General features: G+C 46.0%; 1 protein-coding gene across 4 annotated transcripts in view; it reads left to right on the plus strand.

Moving 5' to 3' along the window:
* RGS5 (regulator of G protein signaling 5) overlaps positions 1–20,452 on the plus strand; it is a 75,189-nt gene that overhangs the window by 40,574 nt on the left and 14,163 nt on the right. For all 4 annotated transcript variants that reach the window (XM_084636551.1, XM_084636552.1, XM_084636554.1 and 1 more), the window contains exon 3: positions 16,903–16,964. In XM_084636551.1, coding sequence (XP_084492677.1) covers positions 16,903–16,964 — 62 coding nt within the window. The remainder of the gene's footprint in view (positions 1–16,902; positions 16,965–20,452) is intronic.

A 20,452-nucleotide genomic window follows, 5' to 3' on the forward strand; every position in this document is an offset into this window, starting at 1 on the left:
CAGCCCCCCTTCAAACAACCAAAGGCACATTCAACTATCATTCTGCTGAGTTGGTGGGTTGAATTGTTCCTTGGTGCCGTTGAGGTGATCTGGATATGGCTTCATAAACTAGAGGAGCAAGGAGTAGGCTGGGTAACCCAGGATCACTATTGGCATTTCAATATTCCCAATGGTAATCCTCTCATCAAGAAAAGAAAGTCTCTGCTTGCAGCTTTCTGAAAAGTCCAGTGTTCTTAAAGATGCAAGCATCATGCACCTTCCCCAGTTATCCACCAGTGCTTGCATAACCACAGAAAAGCAGCCCTTTTCTGTTGATGTACTCTGTGGCAAGGAGATCTGGTGTTAAAATAGGAATATGTGTGCTGTCTATCACTCCACTGCAGTTTGGGAACCCCATTGCTGCAAATCCATGCACTATGTCCTGCACATTGCCAAGAGTCACAGTTCTATGAAGCACAAGGCAATTAATGGCCCTGCACACCTGCATGACAATGACCTCCACGGTGGATTTTCTGACTCCAGATTGCTATTGGTCAGTCAGGAATCAATCTGGCATTGCAAGTTTCCACTGTGCGATCAACAGTCACTTCTTCACTGTCAATGCAGCTCTCATTTTGGTGTCCCTGCACTGGAGGCCTGGGGCAAGCTTGGTGCACGGATCCAGGAATGTGGCCTTGCTCATCCGAAAGTTCTGCAACCACTGCTTATCATCCCAAAATTGCATTATGATGCAATCCCAGCAGTCAGTGCTTGTTTCTCGGGCTCCACCATCTGCAGCTGCACTGTGAACACCACCAATAAACTTGAATTGATTGTCACTATGTCCCACAGCAACCTGTCCTCCAAGAAATTGTCATGTTCCCCACTGATTCAGTTCTTCTTGTGGCTCTGCAAATGCTGCAGGATTGTATGCCGTCTGCTTGCAATGCTCATGACAACACTGAAGAGCTGTACAGGTTCCATGCTTCTGCCAGAGACGGTGGACAGTGAGGAGGGCCATGTGGGTTTATGGGATTTTGAGAAAAAGATGTGAAAATTATAGGATACAGATAACATGATGGAATGAAGTCAGTTGCAAACTGGGAAGTTGACCCCATGCTCCCAGTCACTCCTGTGCAACTCATTTTGCCCCATCATATACTACCAAAACTTCCCAAAAGACAGTGTGCTGGATGGTGGCAAGTTGCACACTGAGATACCTACCCATGGTGCACCTCTCTGTGCATTGACACAAGCGCTCATGGTAAGTACATGGACCGCCAACATAAGCAGCCAAGTATGCACGTGCACATGTAAGTATTCACTCTGGCGGCTTTATGCTGACTGACATAACTTGTGTCAACCTAAGTTTGTAGTGTCGATATGGCCTATACATAAGCAAAAGATCCTCAGTGCTTGGCCTGTGTTAGCCCAAAAGGACATATAGAGCTTGCTTATTATAGAAGCTTCTATTACCTTTTGAAATTTAAGATTGAAATTAATTTGTATGTATTTATGTTTACCCACTTTAATCTTGTAAATAATGCTTATTTCCTTTTCCTAGTTAATATATCTTTAGTTAGGGCTTGGCTACACTTGTGAGTTTGTGTGCATTAAAACAGTCCCAAACACCCTAGCTCACTACCCATCCACACTGGCAAGGTACGTAGAGCACTCTGACTCTGCAGCTAGAGCGCTCCTGGTACTCCACCTTGGCAAGTGGAATAATTTTTGCTGCGCCTTGGCTACAATGCCCGGGCGTCAGTGTGAATGAGGTGTTGCATTACTGCGCTCTGATCGGCCTCCGGAAATGTCCCATAATCCCCTTAAGTCAAGTGGCCACTCTTCTCATTGTTTTGGAATCGCTGCAGGAATGTGGATATGCCCTTTCAAAGCTCCATTTCTGACAGCCGGCTGCTTATTTGCTCCGAGACAAAGCGTGGAATGCTGTGTGTGAGAGAGAGAGGTGGGGGAGGAAGGGTGGTCTGCTGCTGGCTGAACTTACAAGTCAGCATGCTGACATGCTCTCAGCCCCCAAAAACCCACTCTCTCTCCCCCCACATACACACAGCACACTCCCTGTCACACTCCACCACCCCCCATTTGAAAAGCACATTGCAGTCATTTGCATGCTGGGATAGCTGCCCATAATGCACCACTCTCAATGCTGCTGCAAGTGCCGCAAACGTGGCCATGCCAGTGCGCTTGAAGCTATCATTGTGGACAGACTGCAGTGCTTTCCCTACTGCACTCTACAAAGGCTGGTTTAACTCAAAGCGCTCTACATCTGCAAGTGTAGCCATGCCTTTAGTTTAATATAGGATTGACTGCAAGAGTTGCCTTTGATGAGAAATCTAAGGTACAATTGACCTGAGGTAAGTGACTGGTTCTTTGGGACTCGGAGTAACCGGACTATTGCTGTGATCTTCGGTGTAAGGGACCATTTATCACAAAGATAAGCTTACCTGAGTGGCAAGACAGACTGGAGTGCTCAAGGGGACTGTGACTGTGTTAAGGTTGGTATAGTATTTCAGGAGTTCACACCTGATAATTGATTGGTGAAATCTAAGTACAGAACTCACAGTCAGTTTGGGGTTTGTGCCCTGCTTTTTAACAGTCTGCCCTGAGATTGGTACCCATGCCCTTGAGCCACTGCAGGACAGCTTGACACTGGTATTCTTCACTTCCTGTCCTAAACTGCTGTGGAGTATGGCTGTTCTGATGGTTGCCATGCTGCAACCCAGGGATGGATGAATCATAAGGAATCTCTACACTGGCCTCCCAGTGAAGACAACAGTGGTGTGAACTGCAGTGCATGCCAAAGTGTTGTGTCGTAACTCTCCTGCGTGCATGCTGCAGATGCAAACTCTAAGGGCCCTTGTTCGCATTAATTTAAGTACTTCACTGTTACTATTTATTAGCTTCTTGGTTGTGCCAGGTGCTTACAAACATGAGACACAGCACTTACAGATGCCAGCCCTTCAGGATTGTCCTGGCATCTCTAGGAATTAAAGATGAATCTTGAATTAAAGATTATGTCATGTGATGAAACCTCCAGGAATATGTCCAACCAAAACTGGCAACCCTAACGGCACTGCCCCTGACACAGTCTGTGTCCACTGGAGGTGGAGGTTTGAGTCCCAGCTCGAGGAGACATACCCATGCTAGCTCTGATCAAGCTAATACACTAAAAACAGCAGTGTAGCCACAGTGGTGCATAGGGTGAAAGGAGCTAGTTATGTACCTAGGGTTTAGGACAGCTGGCTCCTCCCACTCCTCCCGCCGCTGTGGCTGCCAGGCTATTTTTAATGCACTAGCTTGATCCTGTCCAGCTCCAGTGTAGATGTACCCACAAAGACAAACCAAAAGACAGATTGGAGAAATGGGAATGGCAAAGAACTAAGGGGAAACCTGGCCCACTGGCAATCATCCATATCTATCAAGTGCAATGCTGTAATGAATGCATAAATGTAGGCTGACTCACACACACACACAGAGGCTGTCAGTTCCGAAAAAACACACATCAAAATCGAGCACCTTGAACATTGAGGAAGTTGGCATTTGGATACAGATATTTGCCCTCCCAAACGCTATTTGGATTCAGGCATTTTGTTCAGTTCTCTAGGAAGTTTGGCTCCACATCATGAGTTCAGATCCGGGGCTTTGTTCTAGCCCATCTCCCAGTCAATGGATCTGTGATTCAATGTGATGCACAGAGAAGTTGCCCTAAAACTGCAGTCTCTTTCCCTATCTGCTGGAGGAGCCTAACTGGAAGGTCACTCCAGGAATGGAGGGGAAGCACACTGAGGCCATGGCTAGCACAGTTTATGCTGCCACTCTCGAGCAGCAGAACAGTCCCCACCCTCTGCCATTTCAGTACTTTTCACAGGCAGGATCTCATTAGTCTTTTACTTCCCAAAAGGCTTAAAAACTGAATGGTGGTGTTCATGTTCACTTGAGAAAGAAAGAGAGAGAGAGAAAGATTGAGTCATCCCCTGTGTCCTGCACTGCAGCAGGGCATGGGAACTGGACAGGCAAGCTGTGCGAGTTCAAGATAGCAGCCCCACACCACAGTGGAGAGAATTGAGAACTGAAATGATTCGCCCCACCCCCCTGCACACTCCCCATTTCTGATTCAGAGGGAGGTTGAGGACACAGGATCCTCTGATAAATCAGATGAATGCATGAGGAACTGAGGAGGAGCCATCCCACTGCTATCAGCCCCAGCTTCCGGTCACAGTGGAAACTTTAGGGAAACTTCATCTTTATTCCCAGATGAAAACTATGTTAAATGGGAGCTCTGGGTGAGAGTGCACTTTGGTAATTCAGGGAAAACACATTCCAGCATTGTTGTGATTATCCCAAACCCAAACATTAGAAACCCAGGAAATTCAGACTTAAGGTTAAACATAAAAAATTCATAGATTCATAGATTCCATGGCCAGAAAGGACCATTGTGATAATCTAGTTTGATCTCCTATATATCACAGACCAGAGAACCGCCTCAAATAATTCCTACAGCAGATCTGTTAGGAAAACGTCCAGTATTGATTTAAAAAATGTCAGTGATGGAGAATCCCCTACAACCCTTGGTAAATTGTTCCAGTGGTTAATTACCCTCACTGTTAAAAATGTATGCTTTATATCCAGTCTGAATTTTTCTACATTGAACTTCCAGCCATTGGATCATGTTAGACCTTTCTCTGCTAGATTGAAGAACCAATTATTTAATATTTGTCTCCCAAGCAGGTACTTACAGACTGTGATCAAGTTACCTCTTAACATTGTCTTTGTTAAGTTAAGTTCATAGAATCATAGAATCATAGAATATCAGGGTTGGAAGGTACCCCAGAAGGTCATCTAGTCCAACCCCCTGCTCAAAGCAGGACCAATTCCCAGTTAAATCATCCCAGCCAGGGCTTTGTCAAGCCTGACCTTAAAAACCTCTAAGGAAGGAGATTCTACCACCTCCCTAGGTAACGCATTCCAGTGTTTCACCACCCTCTTAGTGAAAAAGTTTTTCCTAATATCCAACCTAAACCTCCCCCACTGCAACTTGAGACCATTACTCCTCGTTCTGTCATCTGCTACCATTGAGAACAGTCTAGAGCCATCCTCTTTGGAACCCCCTTTCAGGTAGTTGAAAGCAGCTATCAAATCCCCCCTCATTCTTCTCTTCTGCAGGCTAAACAATCCCAGCTCCCTCAGCCTCTCCTCATAACTCATGTGTTCCAGTCCCCTAATCATTTTTGTTCCCCTTCGCTGGACTCTCTCCAATTTATCCACATCCTTCTTGAAGTGTGGGGCCCAAAACTGGACACAGTACTCCAGATGAGGCCTCACCAATGTCGAATAGAGGGGAACGATCACGTCCCTCGATCTGCTCGCTATGCCCCTACTTATACATCCCAAAATGCCATTGGCCTTCTTGGCAACAAGGGCACACTGTTGACTCATATCCAGCTTCTCGTCCACTGTCACCCCTAGGTCCTTTTCCGCAGAACTGCTGCCTAGCCATTCGGTCCCTAGTCTGTAGCTGTGCATTGGGTTCTTCCGTCCTAAGTGCAGGACCCTGCACTTATCCTTATTGAACCTCATCAGATTTCTTTTGGCCCAATCCTCCAATTTGTCTAGGTCCTTCTGTATCCTATCCCTCCCCTCCAGCGTATCTACCACTCCTCCCAGTTTAGTATCATCCGCAAATTTGCTGAGAGTGCAATCCACACCATCCTCCAGATCATTTATGAAGATATTGAACAAAACCGGCCCCAGGACCGACCCTTGGGGCACTCCACTTGATACCGGCTGCCAACTAGACATGGAGCCATTGATCACTACCCGTTGAGCCCGACAATCTAGCCAGCTTTCTACCCACCTTATAGTGCATTCATCCAGCCCATACTTCCTTAACTTGCTGACAAGAATACTGTGGGAGACCGTGTCAAAAGCCTTGCTAAAGTCAAGAAACAATACATCCACTGCTTTCCCTTCATCCACAGAACCAGTAATCTCATCATAAAAGGCAATTAGATTAGTCAGGCATGACCTTCCCTTGGTGAATCCATGCTGGCTGTTCCTGATCACTTTCCTCTCATGCAAGTGCTTCAGGATTGATTCTTTGAGGACCTGCTCCATGATTTTTCCAGGGACTGAGGTGAGGCTGACTGGCCTGTAGTTCCTAGGATCCTCCTTCTTCCCTTTTTTAAAGATTGGCACTACATTAGCCTTTTTCCAGTCATCCGGGACTTCCCCGGTTTGCCACAAGTTGAGCTCCTTGAATCTATCACTACAGGTAATACAGGTTTTCTAATCCTTTAGACATTCTCCTAGCTCTTCTTTGAACCCTCTCTAATTTATCAACATCCTTCTTGAATTGTGGATACCAGACATGACACAACATTCCAGCAGCATCCGCACCAGTGCCAAATACAGAGGTAAAATAACCTCTCTGCTCCTAGTCTAGATTTCCCTGTTTATGCATCCAAAGATTGCATTAGCTCTTTTGGCCATAGCATGCACTGAGCGTCCATGTGCAGCTGATTATCAGCCACACCTCCCAGATCTATTTCAGAGTCACTGCTTCACAGGATAGAAACCCCCATTCTGTAAGTGTCGCCGACATTCTTTGTTCTTAGATGTACACATTTACATTTAGTCATGTTAAAACACATATTTGCTTGTGCCCAGCTTACCAACTGATCCAGATCGCTCTATATCAGTGATCTGTCCTATTCATTATTTACTACTCCCACAATTTGTGTGTCATCCGCAAACTTTACCAGTGAGGATTTTATGTTTTCTTCCAGTTCTTTAATATAAATGTTAAACAGTGTAGGGCAGTGGTCCCCAAACTTTTTCAATTGTGCTCCTCCCTTACCTGGTACCTGCCAGGAAGCCGGGCCAAGGGGTATGGGGTATGAGTGGAGCAGGATGGGGGAGGGAGAGCTGCATTCAGGGGGTGGAGGGGTGAGTGGGGCACAGGAGTGGAGGGGGAGCCATGCTTAGGGAGTGAGGGGGGTGAGTGGGACAGGGCAATGGAGGGGGAGCTGTGCTCAGGACAGGACAGGGGAGCCGTCCCTGAGTGCTCCTCCAGGCTCCAGCAGCAGCTGCTCTTCCTGCCCGCTAGTAGCAGAGGCCAGTTACTATGGATAACTGGACTTTTAGTGTCCAGGTGGCAGGGACTGGGGCCAGGGCCAGAGTGAAACTTGGGGCAGAACAGGGCCAGGTAGTGCTCCCTCCCTGACCCCCAGGGGGCTGTCCTGGGCCTGCTATGCCCCCCCCCCCAGACATTCCTTTGTGCTTCCCTAGGGAGGCGCAACCCACAGTTTAAGGACCGCTGGCAAAACCAATCCCTGCAGGACCCCACTAGAAACACACCCATTTGACGATGATTCCCCATTTACTATTAAATTTTTAGCCATTTATCAGTTAGCCAGCTTTGTATCCATTTATGTGGGCCAGGTTAATTTTATATCACTCTAATTTTTTAATCAAAATAGCATGCAATACCAAGTCAAATACTTTATAGAAGTCTAAGTATATTACATCAACACTATTACCTTTATCAATGTTAAACAAATGTTAAAGTCTGCAAATCTTGAATTAATGCACCCATAAAGCTTAACTCTTCCCTTTTGTGATACCATTTTATAACCAAGTTGTTATAGATTCATACGTTTTTAAGGCCAGAAGGGACTACAAAACCATTTATTTGGACCTCCTGTATAGCATAGGCCAGAGAATTTCACCCAGTTACCCTTGTGTTGAGCCCAGATTAAAGCCTCTTCCAGAGAGGAATCCAGTCTGGATTTGAAGCCAACAAGAGATGGAGAATCCACCACCTCCCTTGATAGTTTGTTCCAATGGTTAATCACCCTCACTATTAAAGATGTGTTCCTTATTTCTCATTTGAATTTGTCTGGCTTTAACTTCCAGCCATTGGTTCTTGTTCTGCCTTTCTCCACTCGATTATAGAGTCCATTAGGACCTGGCATTTTCTCCACATTATAATACATATACACTGTAATAAAGTAACCTTGACATCTTCTTTTTGATAAACTGAACAGATTGTGTGTCTCACAGTCTGGCATTTTCTGCAGCCAGTGAATCGTTTTTGTGGCTCTTTTCTGCACTCACTCCAATTCTTCATCATCCTTTTTAAAATATGGAAGCCAGAACTGGATGCAGTATTCCAGTACCACTCATAAATGCCGCATACAACGAGAAAATCATCTCCCTGCTCCTGCTCACTACTCTCCTGTTTATACATCCAAGGATCACATTTGCCCTTTTTGTCACAGCATTACTCTGGGAGCTCATGTTGAGTTATTTGTCTACTGTGAACCCTAAATCCTTTTCAGAGTCACTGCTTTCCTGGACACAATCCCCCATTATGTAGGTATGGCTTGCAGTCCTTATTCCTAGATGTATGACCTTACATTTGGCTGTGTTACAACACATATTAATACATTTGGAGGGGCCCAGCTTACCAAGAGATTCTGTACAGTTGCCCTATCTCATCATTATTTATCATTCCTCTAATCCTTGTGTCATCTGCAAACATCAGTAGTGATTTTACATCTACTTCCAGATCACTGACAAAAATGTTTAATAGTGCCATGCTTAGAATTGATCCACGTGGAAACCCACTAGAAACTTCCCCTCACAATGATGATCCCCTATAGAATCATAGAAATGTAGAGCTGGAAGGGGCCTCGAGAGGTCATCAAGTCTAGTCCCCTGCACTGAAGTAAACCTCAACCACCCTTGGCAGGTGTTCGTTCATGCTATTCATAAAAACTTGCAATGACAGGGATTCCACAATCTGCCTTGGAGCCTATTCCAGAGCTTAACTACCCTTATAGCTAGAAAGATTTTTCTAATATCTAATGTAAATCTCCTGGCTGCAGATAAAATCCATTACTTCTTGTCCTACTTTCAGTGGACATGGAGAATAATTGATCACAACCCTCTTTAGAACAGCCCTTAACATATTGGAAGACTGTTATCAAGTTCCCCCTCAGTCTTTTTTTCTCAAGACTGAACATGCCCAGGTTTTCTAACCTTTCCTCATAGGCCAGGTTTTCTAAACATTTTATCATCTTTGTTGCTGTCCTGTAGACTGTCTCCAATTTGTCCCCATTTTTCCTGAAATATGGTGCCCAGAACTGGACACAGTAGTCCAGCCGAGTCCTCACCAGTGCCAAGTAGAGCAGGACAATTACCTCCAGAATTTTGCATATGACAATCTTATTAATACACCCCAGAATCATATTAGCATTTTTTGCAACTGCATCACATTGTTGACTCATATTCAATTTGTGATCCAGTATCACCGCTTTTTCAGCACATAGCCAGTTATTCCCCATTTTGTTGTTATGCATTTGATTTTTATTTCCTGAGTAAAATACTTTGCACTTGTCTTTATTGAATTTCACATTGTTGAATTCAGACCAGTTCTCCAATTTATCAAGGTCATTTTGAATTCTAATCCTGTCCTCTCAGCTTTATGCGATCTGCAAATTTTATAAGCATATTCTCCATTCCATTTCCGAAGTCATTCATTAAAATACTGAATAGTACAGGACCTAAGAGTGATCCTTGTGGAACCCCACTAGATACATTTTCCCAGTTTGACAGTGAACCATTGATAACTGCTCTTTGAATATGGTCTTTCAACCAGCTGTGCACCCACCTGATAGTAATTTCATTTAGACCACAGTTCCCTAATTTGCTTATGAGATTCTCATGTGAGATTGTGTTAGAAGACTTACTAAGATCACGATATATCATTGCTACTGCTTTCCCCCTATCCCCATAGGCCAGTAACCCTGCCCCATCCTACCCACTTCTCACCCCTCTACAGCCCTGTCAGACTGCATACCCCTTTTCCTCCTAACTGCCTGGGTGCCATTGAGGGAGGGCATTGAGAGCAGAGGCAAGATAGTGCCCAGCACCACACTGCACTCCAGCAACTGGGAGTAGCAACTGCAGAGATAAGTCTTTGGAGGATGGTGCTTGTGCAGTCCAGTCACATTTAGGAGTCATGAGGGGATGAAGCATACTCAGTGCAGATGGAATCTTTGGAGAATTTAGCTGCCAAAACTCTAACAAGTATCTACTAAGTATTTGCAAATGGCATTTTCCAAGAGCTTATATCAAAGGTAAAATGTGCATATTTTCATGGAGACAACAAAAGCCATCTCCCTGACACCAGGGTGACCCCGCGCCAGCCAAATTTCATATCACTGCTCCAAAGCACGGAGGCACAAGAGCTTCTCAAAAAACAGTTGTGAAAATTTTAGCATGTTTCTTTAATCTCATTCTCAGAAACTATTGAAGTGTTTCAGATGAAACTTCCCAGAAGTATGCAGCACAAGGCAGACAATTGGAATTGAAAATTTCAGCCCAAATGGTTAAAGTTTGACAAAGTTATAAGCAACAGAAGACAAAGTTTTATAATGGGAAGTGTTGGATAACCTTAACCACAGGCAGCACTTCCAGCCCTGCCTGTAAGGAAATGAGCAAGAAGTCAGTGGGTAATATTTAGATGATTTATTCCAGTAAACTTACACACTGGCCCCACTGCATTGTTTGATGGGCCCCTGCTCCTGAGCCCATCCCTCCCATTCACCTTCTGTGTTTGCCCATGTGGCCTGAATATCTGCTGCATTTTCTAATCTGATGGATTCAGTGAGCCTGATTACAGTCATGGCTAAGTCCATGTGAGTGTAAAGAGTACACAACACTCCATCTTAGGGAATGCCCCCAACACAGAATACTTTCTCAGCAGGAAAAGGTGCAGGAGAAGAGGCCATGTGGGCTCCTCACCCTTCCCCCAGTGTAGCAATGGTGCTAGGGCATTTCCATAGACTCATAGACTTTAAGGCCAGAAGGGACCATCATGATCATCTAGCCTGACCTCCTGCACATTGCAGGCCACAGAACCTCATCCACTCATGAAATAGAGCCTAAACTCTGGCTAAGTTACTGAAGTCCTCAAATCATGGTTTAAAGACTTCAAGTTACAGAGAAGCCACCATTTACACTAGTTTAAACATACAAATGACCCATGACCCCATGCTGTAGTGGAAGATGATAACTCCCTAGGGTCTCTGCCAATCTGACCCACGGTAAAATTCCTTCGCGACCCCAAATCTGGTGGTCAGTTGGACCCTGAGCATGTCAGCAAGACTGACCAACCAGACACCTGGGAAAGAATTCTCTGAAGTAACTCACAGCCCTCCCCATCTAGTGTCCCATTGGAGATATTTGCTACGAACAATTGCAGAGGGGCCACTTGCCATTGTAGCCAGTTTCATCATATCATCCCCTCTCCATAAACTCATCAAGCTCAGTCTTGAAGCCAGTTAGGTTTTTCAGCTCTCCCTTCCCCCACTCCCCTTGGAAGGCTGTTCCAGAACTTCACTCCTCTGATGGTTGAGAAAACCTTCATCTAATTTCAAGCCTAAACATGTTGATGGCTAGTTTATATCCATTTATTTTTGTGTCAATGTAACACCGACAGACCCCGGTCGTCAGCAGGTGGGATCGAACCTGGGTCCTCTAGAGCTTAGTGCATGAGTCTCTACCACATGAGCTAAAAGTCAACTGCCTGTTAGGTAAGGCTGTAGCGGAGACTCATTAATTGCTCTCCAAGTGGTCTTGGTGCCACTAGATGGGACAGAGCACCACACACAGAAGGTGTATGGATTACATACTTCCCCTAGCTGAGGAAGCGCGTACTGAGCTTCAGAGTCTTCCCAGTTGAAATCCTGAATGAGCCCCCACTCGGTGCCACTAGATGGGACAGAACACCACACTGAGGAGGTATGTGGGTTATATCAACTTTAGCGCTTAACTTGACTCTTAACTCTTCTCCCTCCCTGGTGTTTATACTTCTGACATATTTTTAGAGAGCAATCACATTTCTCCTCAGCCTTCATTTGGTTAGGCTAAACAAGCCAAGCTCTTTGAATCTCATCTCGTAAAGCAGGTTTTCTATTCCTCTGATCATCCTTGCAGATGTAGATCATCCTTCTCTGAACCTGTTTGAATTCATCTTTCTTAAACATGGGAGACCAGAACTGAGCACAGTAGTCCAGATGAGGTCTCACCAGTGCCTTGTTCAATGGTAAGAACACTTAATTATCTCTACCGGAAATACCTCATCTGGTGCATCCTAGGACTGCATTAGCCTTTTCCATGGCCACATCACAAAGACGGCTCATAGTCATCCTGAGATCAACCAATATACCCTCCTCTTTCACTTCCACTCCAACATCCCCAGCTTATAGAAAATATTCTTGTTGTTAGTTCCTAAGTGCATGACCTTGCACTTTGCATTATGAAATTTCATCCCATTTCTATTACTCCAGTTTTCAAGGTCATCCAGATCTTCTTGTATGATATTCTGCTCTTCCTCCATATTGGCAATACCTCCCAACTTTGTGTCATGCACATATTTTATTAGCACACTTCCACCATTTGTGCCAAGGTAAGTAATAAAAATGTTAAATTAGATTGGTCCCAAGACTGATCCCTGAGGAACTCTACTAATAACCTCCCTCCAGCCTGACAGTTCATCTTTCAGTATGAGGTCTCCCTTTTAACCAGTTCCTTATCCACTTTTCAATTTTCATATTAATCTCCTTCTTCTCCAATTTAACTAATAATTTCCTATGTGGAATTGTATCAAATGCCATACTGAAATCCAGGTAGATCAGATCTACTGCATTTCCTTTGTCTAAAAAATCAGTTATCTTCTCTTTCAAAATTTGTTCTAAGACCTTGCATACAACTGAGGTCAAATTAAGAGGCCTGTAGTTTCTCAGATCATCTTTTTCCCTTTCTTAAATGTAGGAACTATATTAACAATTCTCCGGTCAGATGGTACCACTCCCAAAGTTACAGATTTATTAAAAATTCTTGCTATTGCGCTTGCAATTTTATGTGCCAGTTCCTTTAATACTCTTGGATGGAGATTATCCGGGGACCCTGATTTAGTCCCTAAGATGTTTGAGTTTGAATTCCACCTCTGACAAGGTAATTTCTATTTCCATATCCTCATTTCCATTAGCCACCCTGCCAATACACCTAATCTCCTCATTAACCATAATAGAAATTGAAGCAAAGTATTTGTTTAGGTGTTTGGACATACTTAGATTATCTTTAATCTCCCTGTAGGCTTTCTATTTTCTCTTATTCACCTGTTTGAGATGTTTGTTCATCCAGCTTGGTGTTCAACCCTTCCGTATGATTTCCCCCCCCCCCCCTTGTTTGGGATGCAGGCTTCAGAAAGCTTTTGCAACTTTGACTTAAAGTAATTCCAAGCCTCCTCCACATTCAGATCCTTAAATTCTTCAGCCCAGTCCACTTCCCTAACTAATTCCCTTAACTTTTTAGTTTGCCCTTTTGAAATCAAGCATCTATTTTTGTTTATTGTTCCATTTTGTTTAGCTCATGATCACTCGAGGTTATCCCCTACACCAGTTCTTCTATAAAGTCCTCACTACTCACCAACACCAAATCTAAAATAGCATCACCACTTGTAGGTTCAGTGACTATTTGGTGAAGACATCTGTCAGCTATCACATCCAGGAAAATCTCGTCCCTATTATTTATTATAGACTCATAGACTTTAAGATCAGAAGGGACCATCATGATAATCTAGTCTGGCCTCCTGTACATTGCAGGCCACACCAACCCATTCCTGTAATAGACCCCTAACCTTTGGCTGAGTTACTGAAGTCCTCAAATCATGGTTTAAAGACTTCAAGTTACAGAGACTCCACAATTTACACTGGTTTAAACCTGCAAGTGACCCATGCCCCGTGCTGCAGAGGAAGGTGAAAACACCCCAGGGTCTCTGCCAATCTGATTCAGGGGAAAATTCCTTCACATCCCCAAATACGGCAATCGGTTAGACCAGTGGTCCCCAAACTGTGGGGTGTGCACTCTTAGGGGGGTGTGGAGGAACATTTGGGTAGGTGCAGAGGGGCTCAGGCCAGCCCCAATGGGGGGGCGGGGGGCGGGCGGGGAGGGAGTGTCACCCAGTCCCGCTCTGCCCCCAGTTCCACTCCGTCCCCACCCCAGCTCAAGCCCTGCCCTCGGCCCCCAGCTCCTGGCCCCAACCGTGGCTCCGCTCCTGGCTCCAGGCCTCAGCTCCTGGCTCCTGAATGTGGCCCCCAGCTCCCAGCTTCACCCTCAGCCCCCAGCCCCAGCTCTGCCTAACCTCCTGGCTCCCAGCCTGGCCCCAGGCCTCAGCCCCTGGCTCCTTAATGTGGCCCAGCTCCACTCCTGACCTCATCTCTGGCTCCGGTCTTGTCCATGGCCAGAGCTCTACTGCCAGCCATTGCCCCTGCTACAACTCTGGCCCCGACTGTGGCCCTGGCTCCTGACAGCAGCTCCCAGGGGTGTGGGAAAATTACATTAAAGGTGAGGGGACAGTACTTAAAAAGTTTGGGGACCACTGAATTAGACCCAGAGCATATGGGCAAGATCTACCATCCAGACACCTGGGAAAAAATTCTCGGTAGTAACTCAGAGCCCTCCCCATCTAGTGTCCTATCACCAGGGCCAGCTCCAGCCCCCAGCTTTCCAAGCAGGTGCTTGGGGCGGCATTCAGAACGGGGCGGCCGTCCGTGTCCCGCCACGGCCATTCAGCGGCAGCTCCGCCGCTCTCTCCACCGTGGCGGCTTCTGGGCGGCAGCTCCGCCGCTGTTGCAGCAGTGGCAATTTGGCAGCGACCGCTTGGGGCTGCAGAACTAGTAGAGCCGCCCCTGCCTCTCACTGACCATTGGAGCTATTTGCAGATTGGCTACATGCCATTGTAGGCCCCCAGACCATCCCCTTCATAAACTTATCAAGCTCAGTCTTGAATCCAGTTAGGTTTCTGCTGGAACCCACCCCCACTGCTCCCCTTGGAAGACTGTTCCAGAACTTCACTCCTCTGATGGGTAGAAACCTTCATCTAATTTCAAGCCTAAATTTGTTGCTGGCCAGTTTATATCCATCTATTAGTAGCATTTGTTCTCCAATCTATACCTGGGAAGTTAAAGTCTCCCATAATGACACAATTCCCAGTAGTGTTTATTTCATTAAAAACACTAAAGAGGTCTCTATTCATAGTCAAGTTAGATCCAGGGGGGTCTGTTGCATATCCCATGCACTATCCCAGGGGAGTCTCTGGTAGCTTTCTTCCCCAAAGTGCTCTTGACCCACACATATTCTGTTTTATCCATTCTATCACTTCTAATTTCTTTACAGTCTACCTCATCATTAATATACAATGCAACTCCACCATCTTTACCTTTTTTTCTGTCTTTCCTGAACAGTACATACCCTTCAATCCCTGTACTCCAGTCATGACTACTATTCCATCATGTTTCTGTTATCCCTATAGTATCTGGTTTCACCCTCAGTGGTTCTAGTTCCCTCATTTTTTCCCCCAGGCTCCTTGCATCGGTGTACAGACATCTTAGTTGTTTCTGTTTGGCTTCATCCAGATTCCTCACCCGCTTAGGTACAGTCATTCCACTGTCAGTATCGTGTATCTGATTGTTAGCTTCATTGGTACTGGCCTATCTTTCCTCTTAATGTCTATTCTCCTGCACACTGCTGTTCCTTTCTCCATTGCTCTATCCTCTCTTTCTTGATTTTCCTCCCTCTCTATATTAGAATCAGGAATGGAAATTACATAGCATCTCCCAACCATCTCTCCCAAACGCCTAATTTAAAGCTCTTTTAATCAGTTGTGCTAACCGCCATTCCAGAAGTCTATTTCCGTCCCTACTCAGGTGGAGTCCAGCCCATGAGAAAAGTCCTGTCCATGAATGATTCCCCGTGGTTGAACATCCCAAAGCCCTCCTTATAGACCCACTGCCTGAGCCATCTGTTGATTATCATAATCTTGTCTTGCCTTTGTTCTCCTCCTCTAGAGACAGGTAGAATCCCACTGAAGATCACCTGAGCCTCCCTTTCTTTATGCGTCTTCCCCAGCCTCCCTTGTTGCACACTGCCCCCTACCAGCCTCTGCAAACTGAAGGGGAAAACCCCCACAATACACAGAACCCCCTGTGAAAGGTCAGGAGTAGAAGGGGGCATAAAAGGGCTATGCTCTGCCCCAGCTATTCTGTGGCACTGCTACAGACTATATAGGCCATTGCAATTAGTCAGCGCGGCCCTCAGGGTGGCTGCACCATGGGTTTTGAAGCCCCAGGATGTAGGGGGAGCACAAGCCCCCATCTCAGTCCTTGCACTGGGCTCTGCCCTGTCAGGGATGACTGACCTTCCGTATCTTCAAGACTCACTCCACCAATTTAATGCTGATAAACAGATTGAGGTTGTTGCTGCTGTTTATATCTGAGGAACAGTTCTCCTTGGAGCATCTCCTATGCTCCAAGGAGCATCCAGATCCAGCTATTCCCTGCACCCTCACAACACCCTGGTTCCCAGCAGCAACCAGTCCCAGGGCTGGGCAGATGAGCAGGGGGAGAGGACAATGGATGCTCCCAGTTTCTGCAGGCAATTTTCTGCTCTGTGCCATGTATTTCCTGCACAGATTTACCTCACACCTGCTGGTTTGGATTTTCCTTTTTGTCAGTGTGTGGGGAAAAGACACCTCTATCTCCCAATACAATCTCCAGCTGTCTCTCAAGGAGACTGTCTGGCTATATTTGTATGCATCTCCAGGAGGAGAGTCATATGGTTAGTGGTTAATGCCTTGTCAGGACTTCTAGGTTCTGTTCCTGTCTCTGCCACTGACTTGCAGTGTGCCCTTGGACAGGTCACTTCATTGTTCTGTGCCTCTGTTTCCCCTCTGTAAAAGGGGGTGATAAGGCTTATGAAGTGTTCTCAGCTCTCCTATGTTTTCATTGATGATGTGCTGTCACAATTTCAGTCTGTGGTTTTCTCTCCCTCTAGGATCTCGCCAGATGAGGCTTTGCAGTGGCGTGAGTCCCTGGAGAAGCTCCTGCAAAATGCTTGTAAGTTCCCTGTGCCCCTGCCGTGAGAACGGAGATGCCCTGAGTGTGAAATGTTCCCACTGGCATAAAGCAGTGACCCCTCCCTCATGATTCCCTTTAACACCAGCCTGCTGGGGGCTTGATAGGTCTGGGGTATGGTACAGGAGAGGGCCCTACCACTGCTCAGGGCTAGCATTTCTGCTGGTCCCAAAAGGGAGCGGGACTGTCAACAAGCAACATTCCCTCCCGCATGCCCTGCTCTCAGCCTTGCATGAGCTTTCAGCCAGGGAATAGAGACAACTTGTGCTGTGTGTGTGATGGGTGTGAGAGGAGGTGTTCTGTTGCCAGAGAAGTGTGCTGTGGCACTGCAGAGTTGGGGCTAATGGGTGGGGAAGCAAATGGGCCTTCCAATGAATGTTTAATTACAGGTGGCTATTCATGCAGTGATGTCAGCATGTTCAGTACTCCGTGCAGTTCTAGTGGGTCTCACTGAACCCCACTGCAGTGATGTAAGTGGTAAGGGATCTGGGGATACAAACAGGGTCTGATGGCTCTTATGACATGCTCCCAGAGCAGCAGCAGCAGTGGGGATGGGGAACCTTGGATTTCCCTTTCCCCATCTCCAGGCTCATCCACATGGGGTTTCATAGTTCAGAATCTCAGAGAGTTCTCTTGCCCTGAAGTTGTGCTGGGTTGTCCACGGACAGCTCTCCCCATGCCCAGACAGCTTGTCCCCAGCAGGCCCCCTTGCCCAGGCTTGGCAATTCTTTCCTTGCCCTTTTCTTTGCTGAACATGGAGCCCATTTCCCTCCCACTCCTCAGTGTCAGATGCAGCCCCAATACCCCCCAGCTCCCCGCCCAAAAAGGTAACATCACTGGCCCCTTCCCACAGATCCCATCACCCCAGGCAGCCTGGATCCTCTGCCTCTGGAGCAGCAGCTCCTTGTTCTTGTTTGAGCCAATCCCCTTCCCCTCCTGCCTCCCCTCGCCTTCTACTTCCAGGTACAGCTAAGAATAGGGAGCAGAGGCCTCTGTCATGCCCCACTGGGAGCTGCTTGAGTATGCATCCAATGAAGTGAGCTGTAGCTTACGAAAGCTTATGCTCAAACAAATTGGTTAGTCTCTAAGGTGCCACAAGTACTCCTTTTCTTTTTGCGAATACAGACTAACACGGCTGTTACTCTGAAACCAGTGGATATAGTGTACTTAGATTTTCAGAAAGCCTTTGACATGGTCCCTCACCAAAGGCTCTTAAGCAAAGTAAGTTGTCGTGGGATAAGAGGGAAGGTCCTCTCATGGATCAGTAACTGGTTAAAAGACAGGAAACAAAAGGTAGGAATAAATGGTCAGTTTTCAGAATGAAGAGAGGTAAATAGTGGTGTCCCCCAGGGATCTGTACTGGGACCAGTACTGTTCAACATATTCATATATGATCTGGAAAGAGGTTTAAACAGTGAGGTGGTAAAATTTTTAGATGATACAAAATTATTCAAGATAGTTAAGTCCAAAGCAGACTGCAAAGAATTGCAAAGGAATCTCACAAAACTGGGTGACTGGGCAACAAAATGGTAGATGAAATTCAGTGTTGATAAATGCAAAGTAATGCACAATGGAAAACATAATTATAACTATACATATAAAATTATGGGGTCTAAATTAGTTGTTACCACTCAAGAAAGAGATCTTGGAATCATCATAAATAGTTCTCTGAAAATATGTGCTCAATGTGCAGTGGGAGTCAAAAAAGCTAACAGAATGTTGGGAATCATTAGGAAGGGGATACATAATAAGTCAGAAAATATCATATTGCCTCTATATAAACCATGGTACACCCACCTCTTGAATACTGTGTGCAGATATGGTCACCCCATCTCAAAAAAGATATATTGGAATTGGAAAAGGTAACAAAAATGTTCAGCTTCCGTATGAGGAAAGATTAATAAGACTGGGACTTTTCAGCTTGGAGAAAAGATGATTGAGGGAGGATATAATAGAGGTCTATAAAATCATGACTGGTGTTGAGAAAGTAAATAAGGACGTGTTATTTACTCCTTTTCCTTCTCATAACACAAAAACCCAGTGAAATTAAAAGGCAGCAGGTTTAAAACAAACAAAAGGAAGTATTTCTTCACACAATGCAGTTAATCTGGGGAACTCTTTGCCAGATGATGTTGTGAAGGCCAAGACTATAATAGGGTTCAAGAGAGAACTAGATAAGTTCATGGAGGATAGGTCCATCAATGGCTATGAGCCAGGATGGGCAGGGATGGTGTCCCTAGCCTCTGTTTGCCAGAAGCTGGGAATGGGCGACAGGGGATGGATCACTTGATGATACCTGTTCTGTTCATTCTCTCTGAAGCATCTGGCACTGGTCACTGTTAGAAGACAAGATACTGAGCTAGATGGACCATTAGTCTGACTCAATATGGCCATTCTTACGTACTGGTTCCTTACTCTTCCATCCTCCCAGTGCCCTGGTCAGTGATGCTGGTTTAGATGACAGGCTTTCTATACAAGCTTGTGGAATGCAACAGAAATGTATTAGTGGGTAAGCTTCATGGCCCTGTTTACAGATCCAGAGAAAATGATCCATGCTGTGTGGCTCCATTGAAGTCAGTGACAAAGTTCTCCTGGACTGTCATGGGGCCAGTTCAAACCAGATATTCCCTTATGCTATTTGTAACAGTTTGTCTACACTTGAAACGCTACAGTGGCACACTATATCACTTTGAGTGTAGATACTACCTATGCCAAGGGCATGAGAGGAAACCCCCCCACCCCACAGCACTGCCAGTTAGGCACACGAGGGGAACCCCATCCTACAGCACTGCCAGCCAGGGGCACGAGGGGAATGCCCAACCCCCCCCCTACAGCACTGTCAGCCAGGGGCAAGAGGGGAATGCCCAACCCCACCCCACAGCACTGCCAGCCAGGGGCACAAAGGGAACCTCTGACCCCTCCCCATATATACTTATGTTCTTTCCACTCTTATACCATCTCTCTCCTCCTCCCTTTCTCTGTGAATCAAGCACAGACTTGCACAAGCAGGCTCCTTCCCCCCAAATGCACTCAAATGCATTATGGTACATCCATGCTGCTCCCTGTAGCTCCCCCACACCCCCGTACATGGGACATGCAGGAGGGAACTCCAGGAGTTTGGTTGTTGGTTTGGGCCCTTGCAGAGACAAGAGCCAGATAGGAAATTCAGATCTGGGTCTGGGTTCAGATGTGCCATTTCCCCAGGGCTCAGGGTGTCCCAGAACAGGATTGCCAAAGTCAAGCACCTGAACTATGCTGGGCTTGTTTGCTGAGGGCCTAAACACGTTTGTAACTGAAAAAAGCTTGTTTGTGAGGTGAGAGAAGATTGAGTTTGGATTTTGTAATTGCTCACAATGTACAGAGAACTTGAAATTGAACATCTAATGGGTTCTGCGGTGCTAATTGCATGAAGGGATCACTGCGATCAGACACAGCCTCACAGGTCAGCACGACATGGTCTTTGCTCTCTG

This window comes from Lepidochelys olivacea (genome assembly GCF_965140295.1).
Source record: "Lepidochelys olivacea isolate rLepOli2 genome assembly, chromosome: 8".
Classification (NCBI taxonomy): domain Eukaryota; kingdom Metazoa; phylum Chordata; order Testudines; family Cheloniidae; genus Lepidochelys; species Lepidochelys olivacea.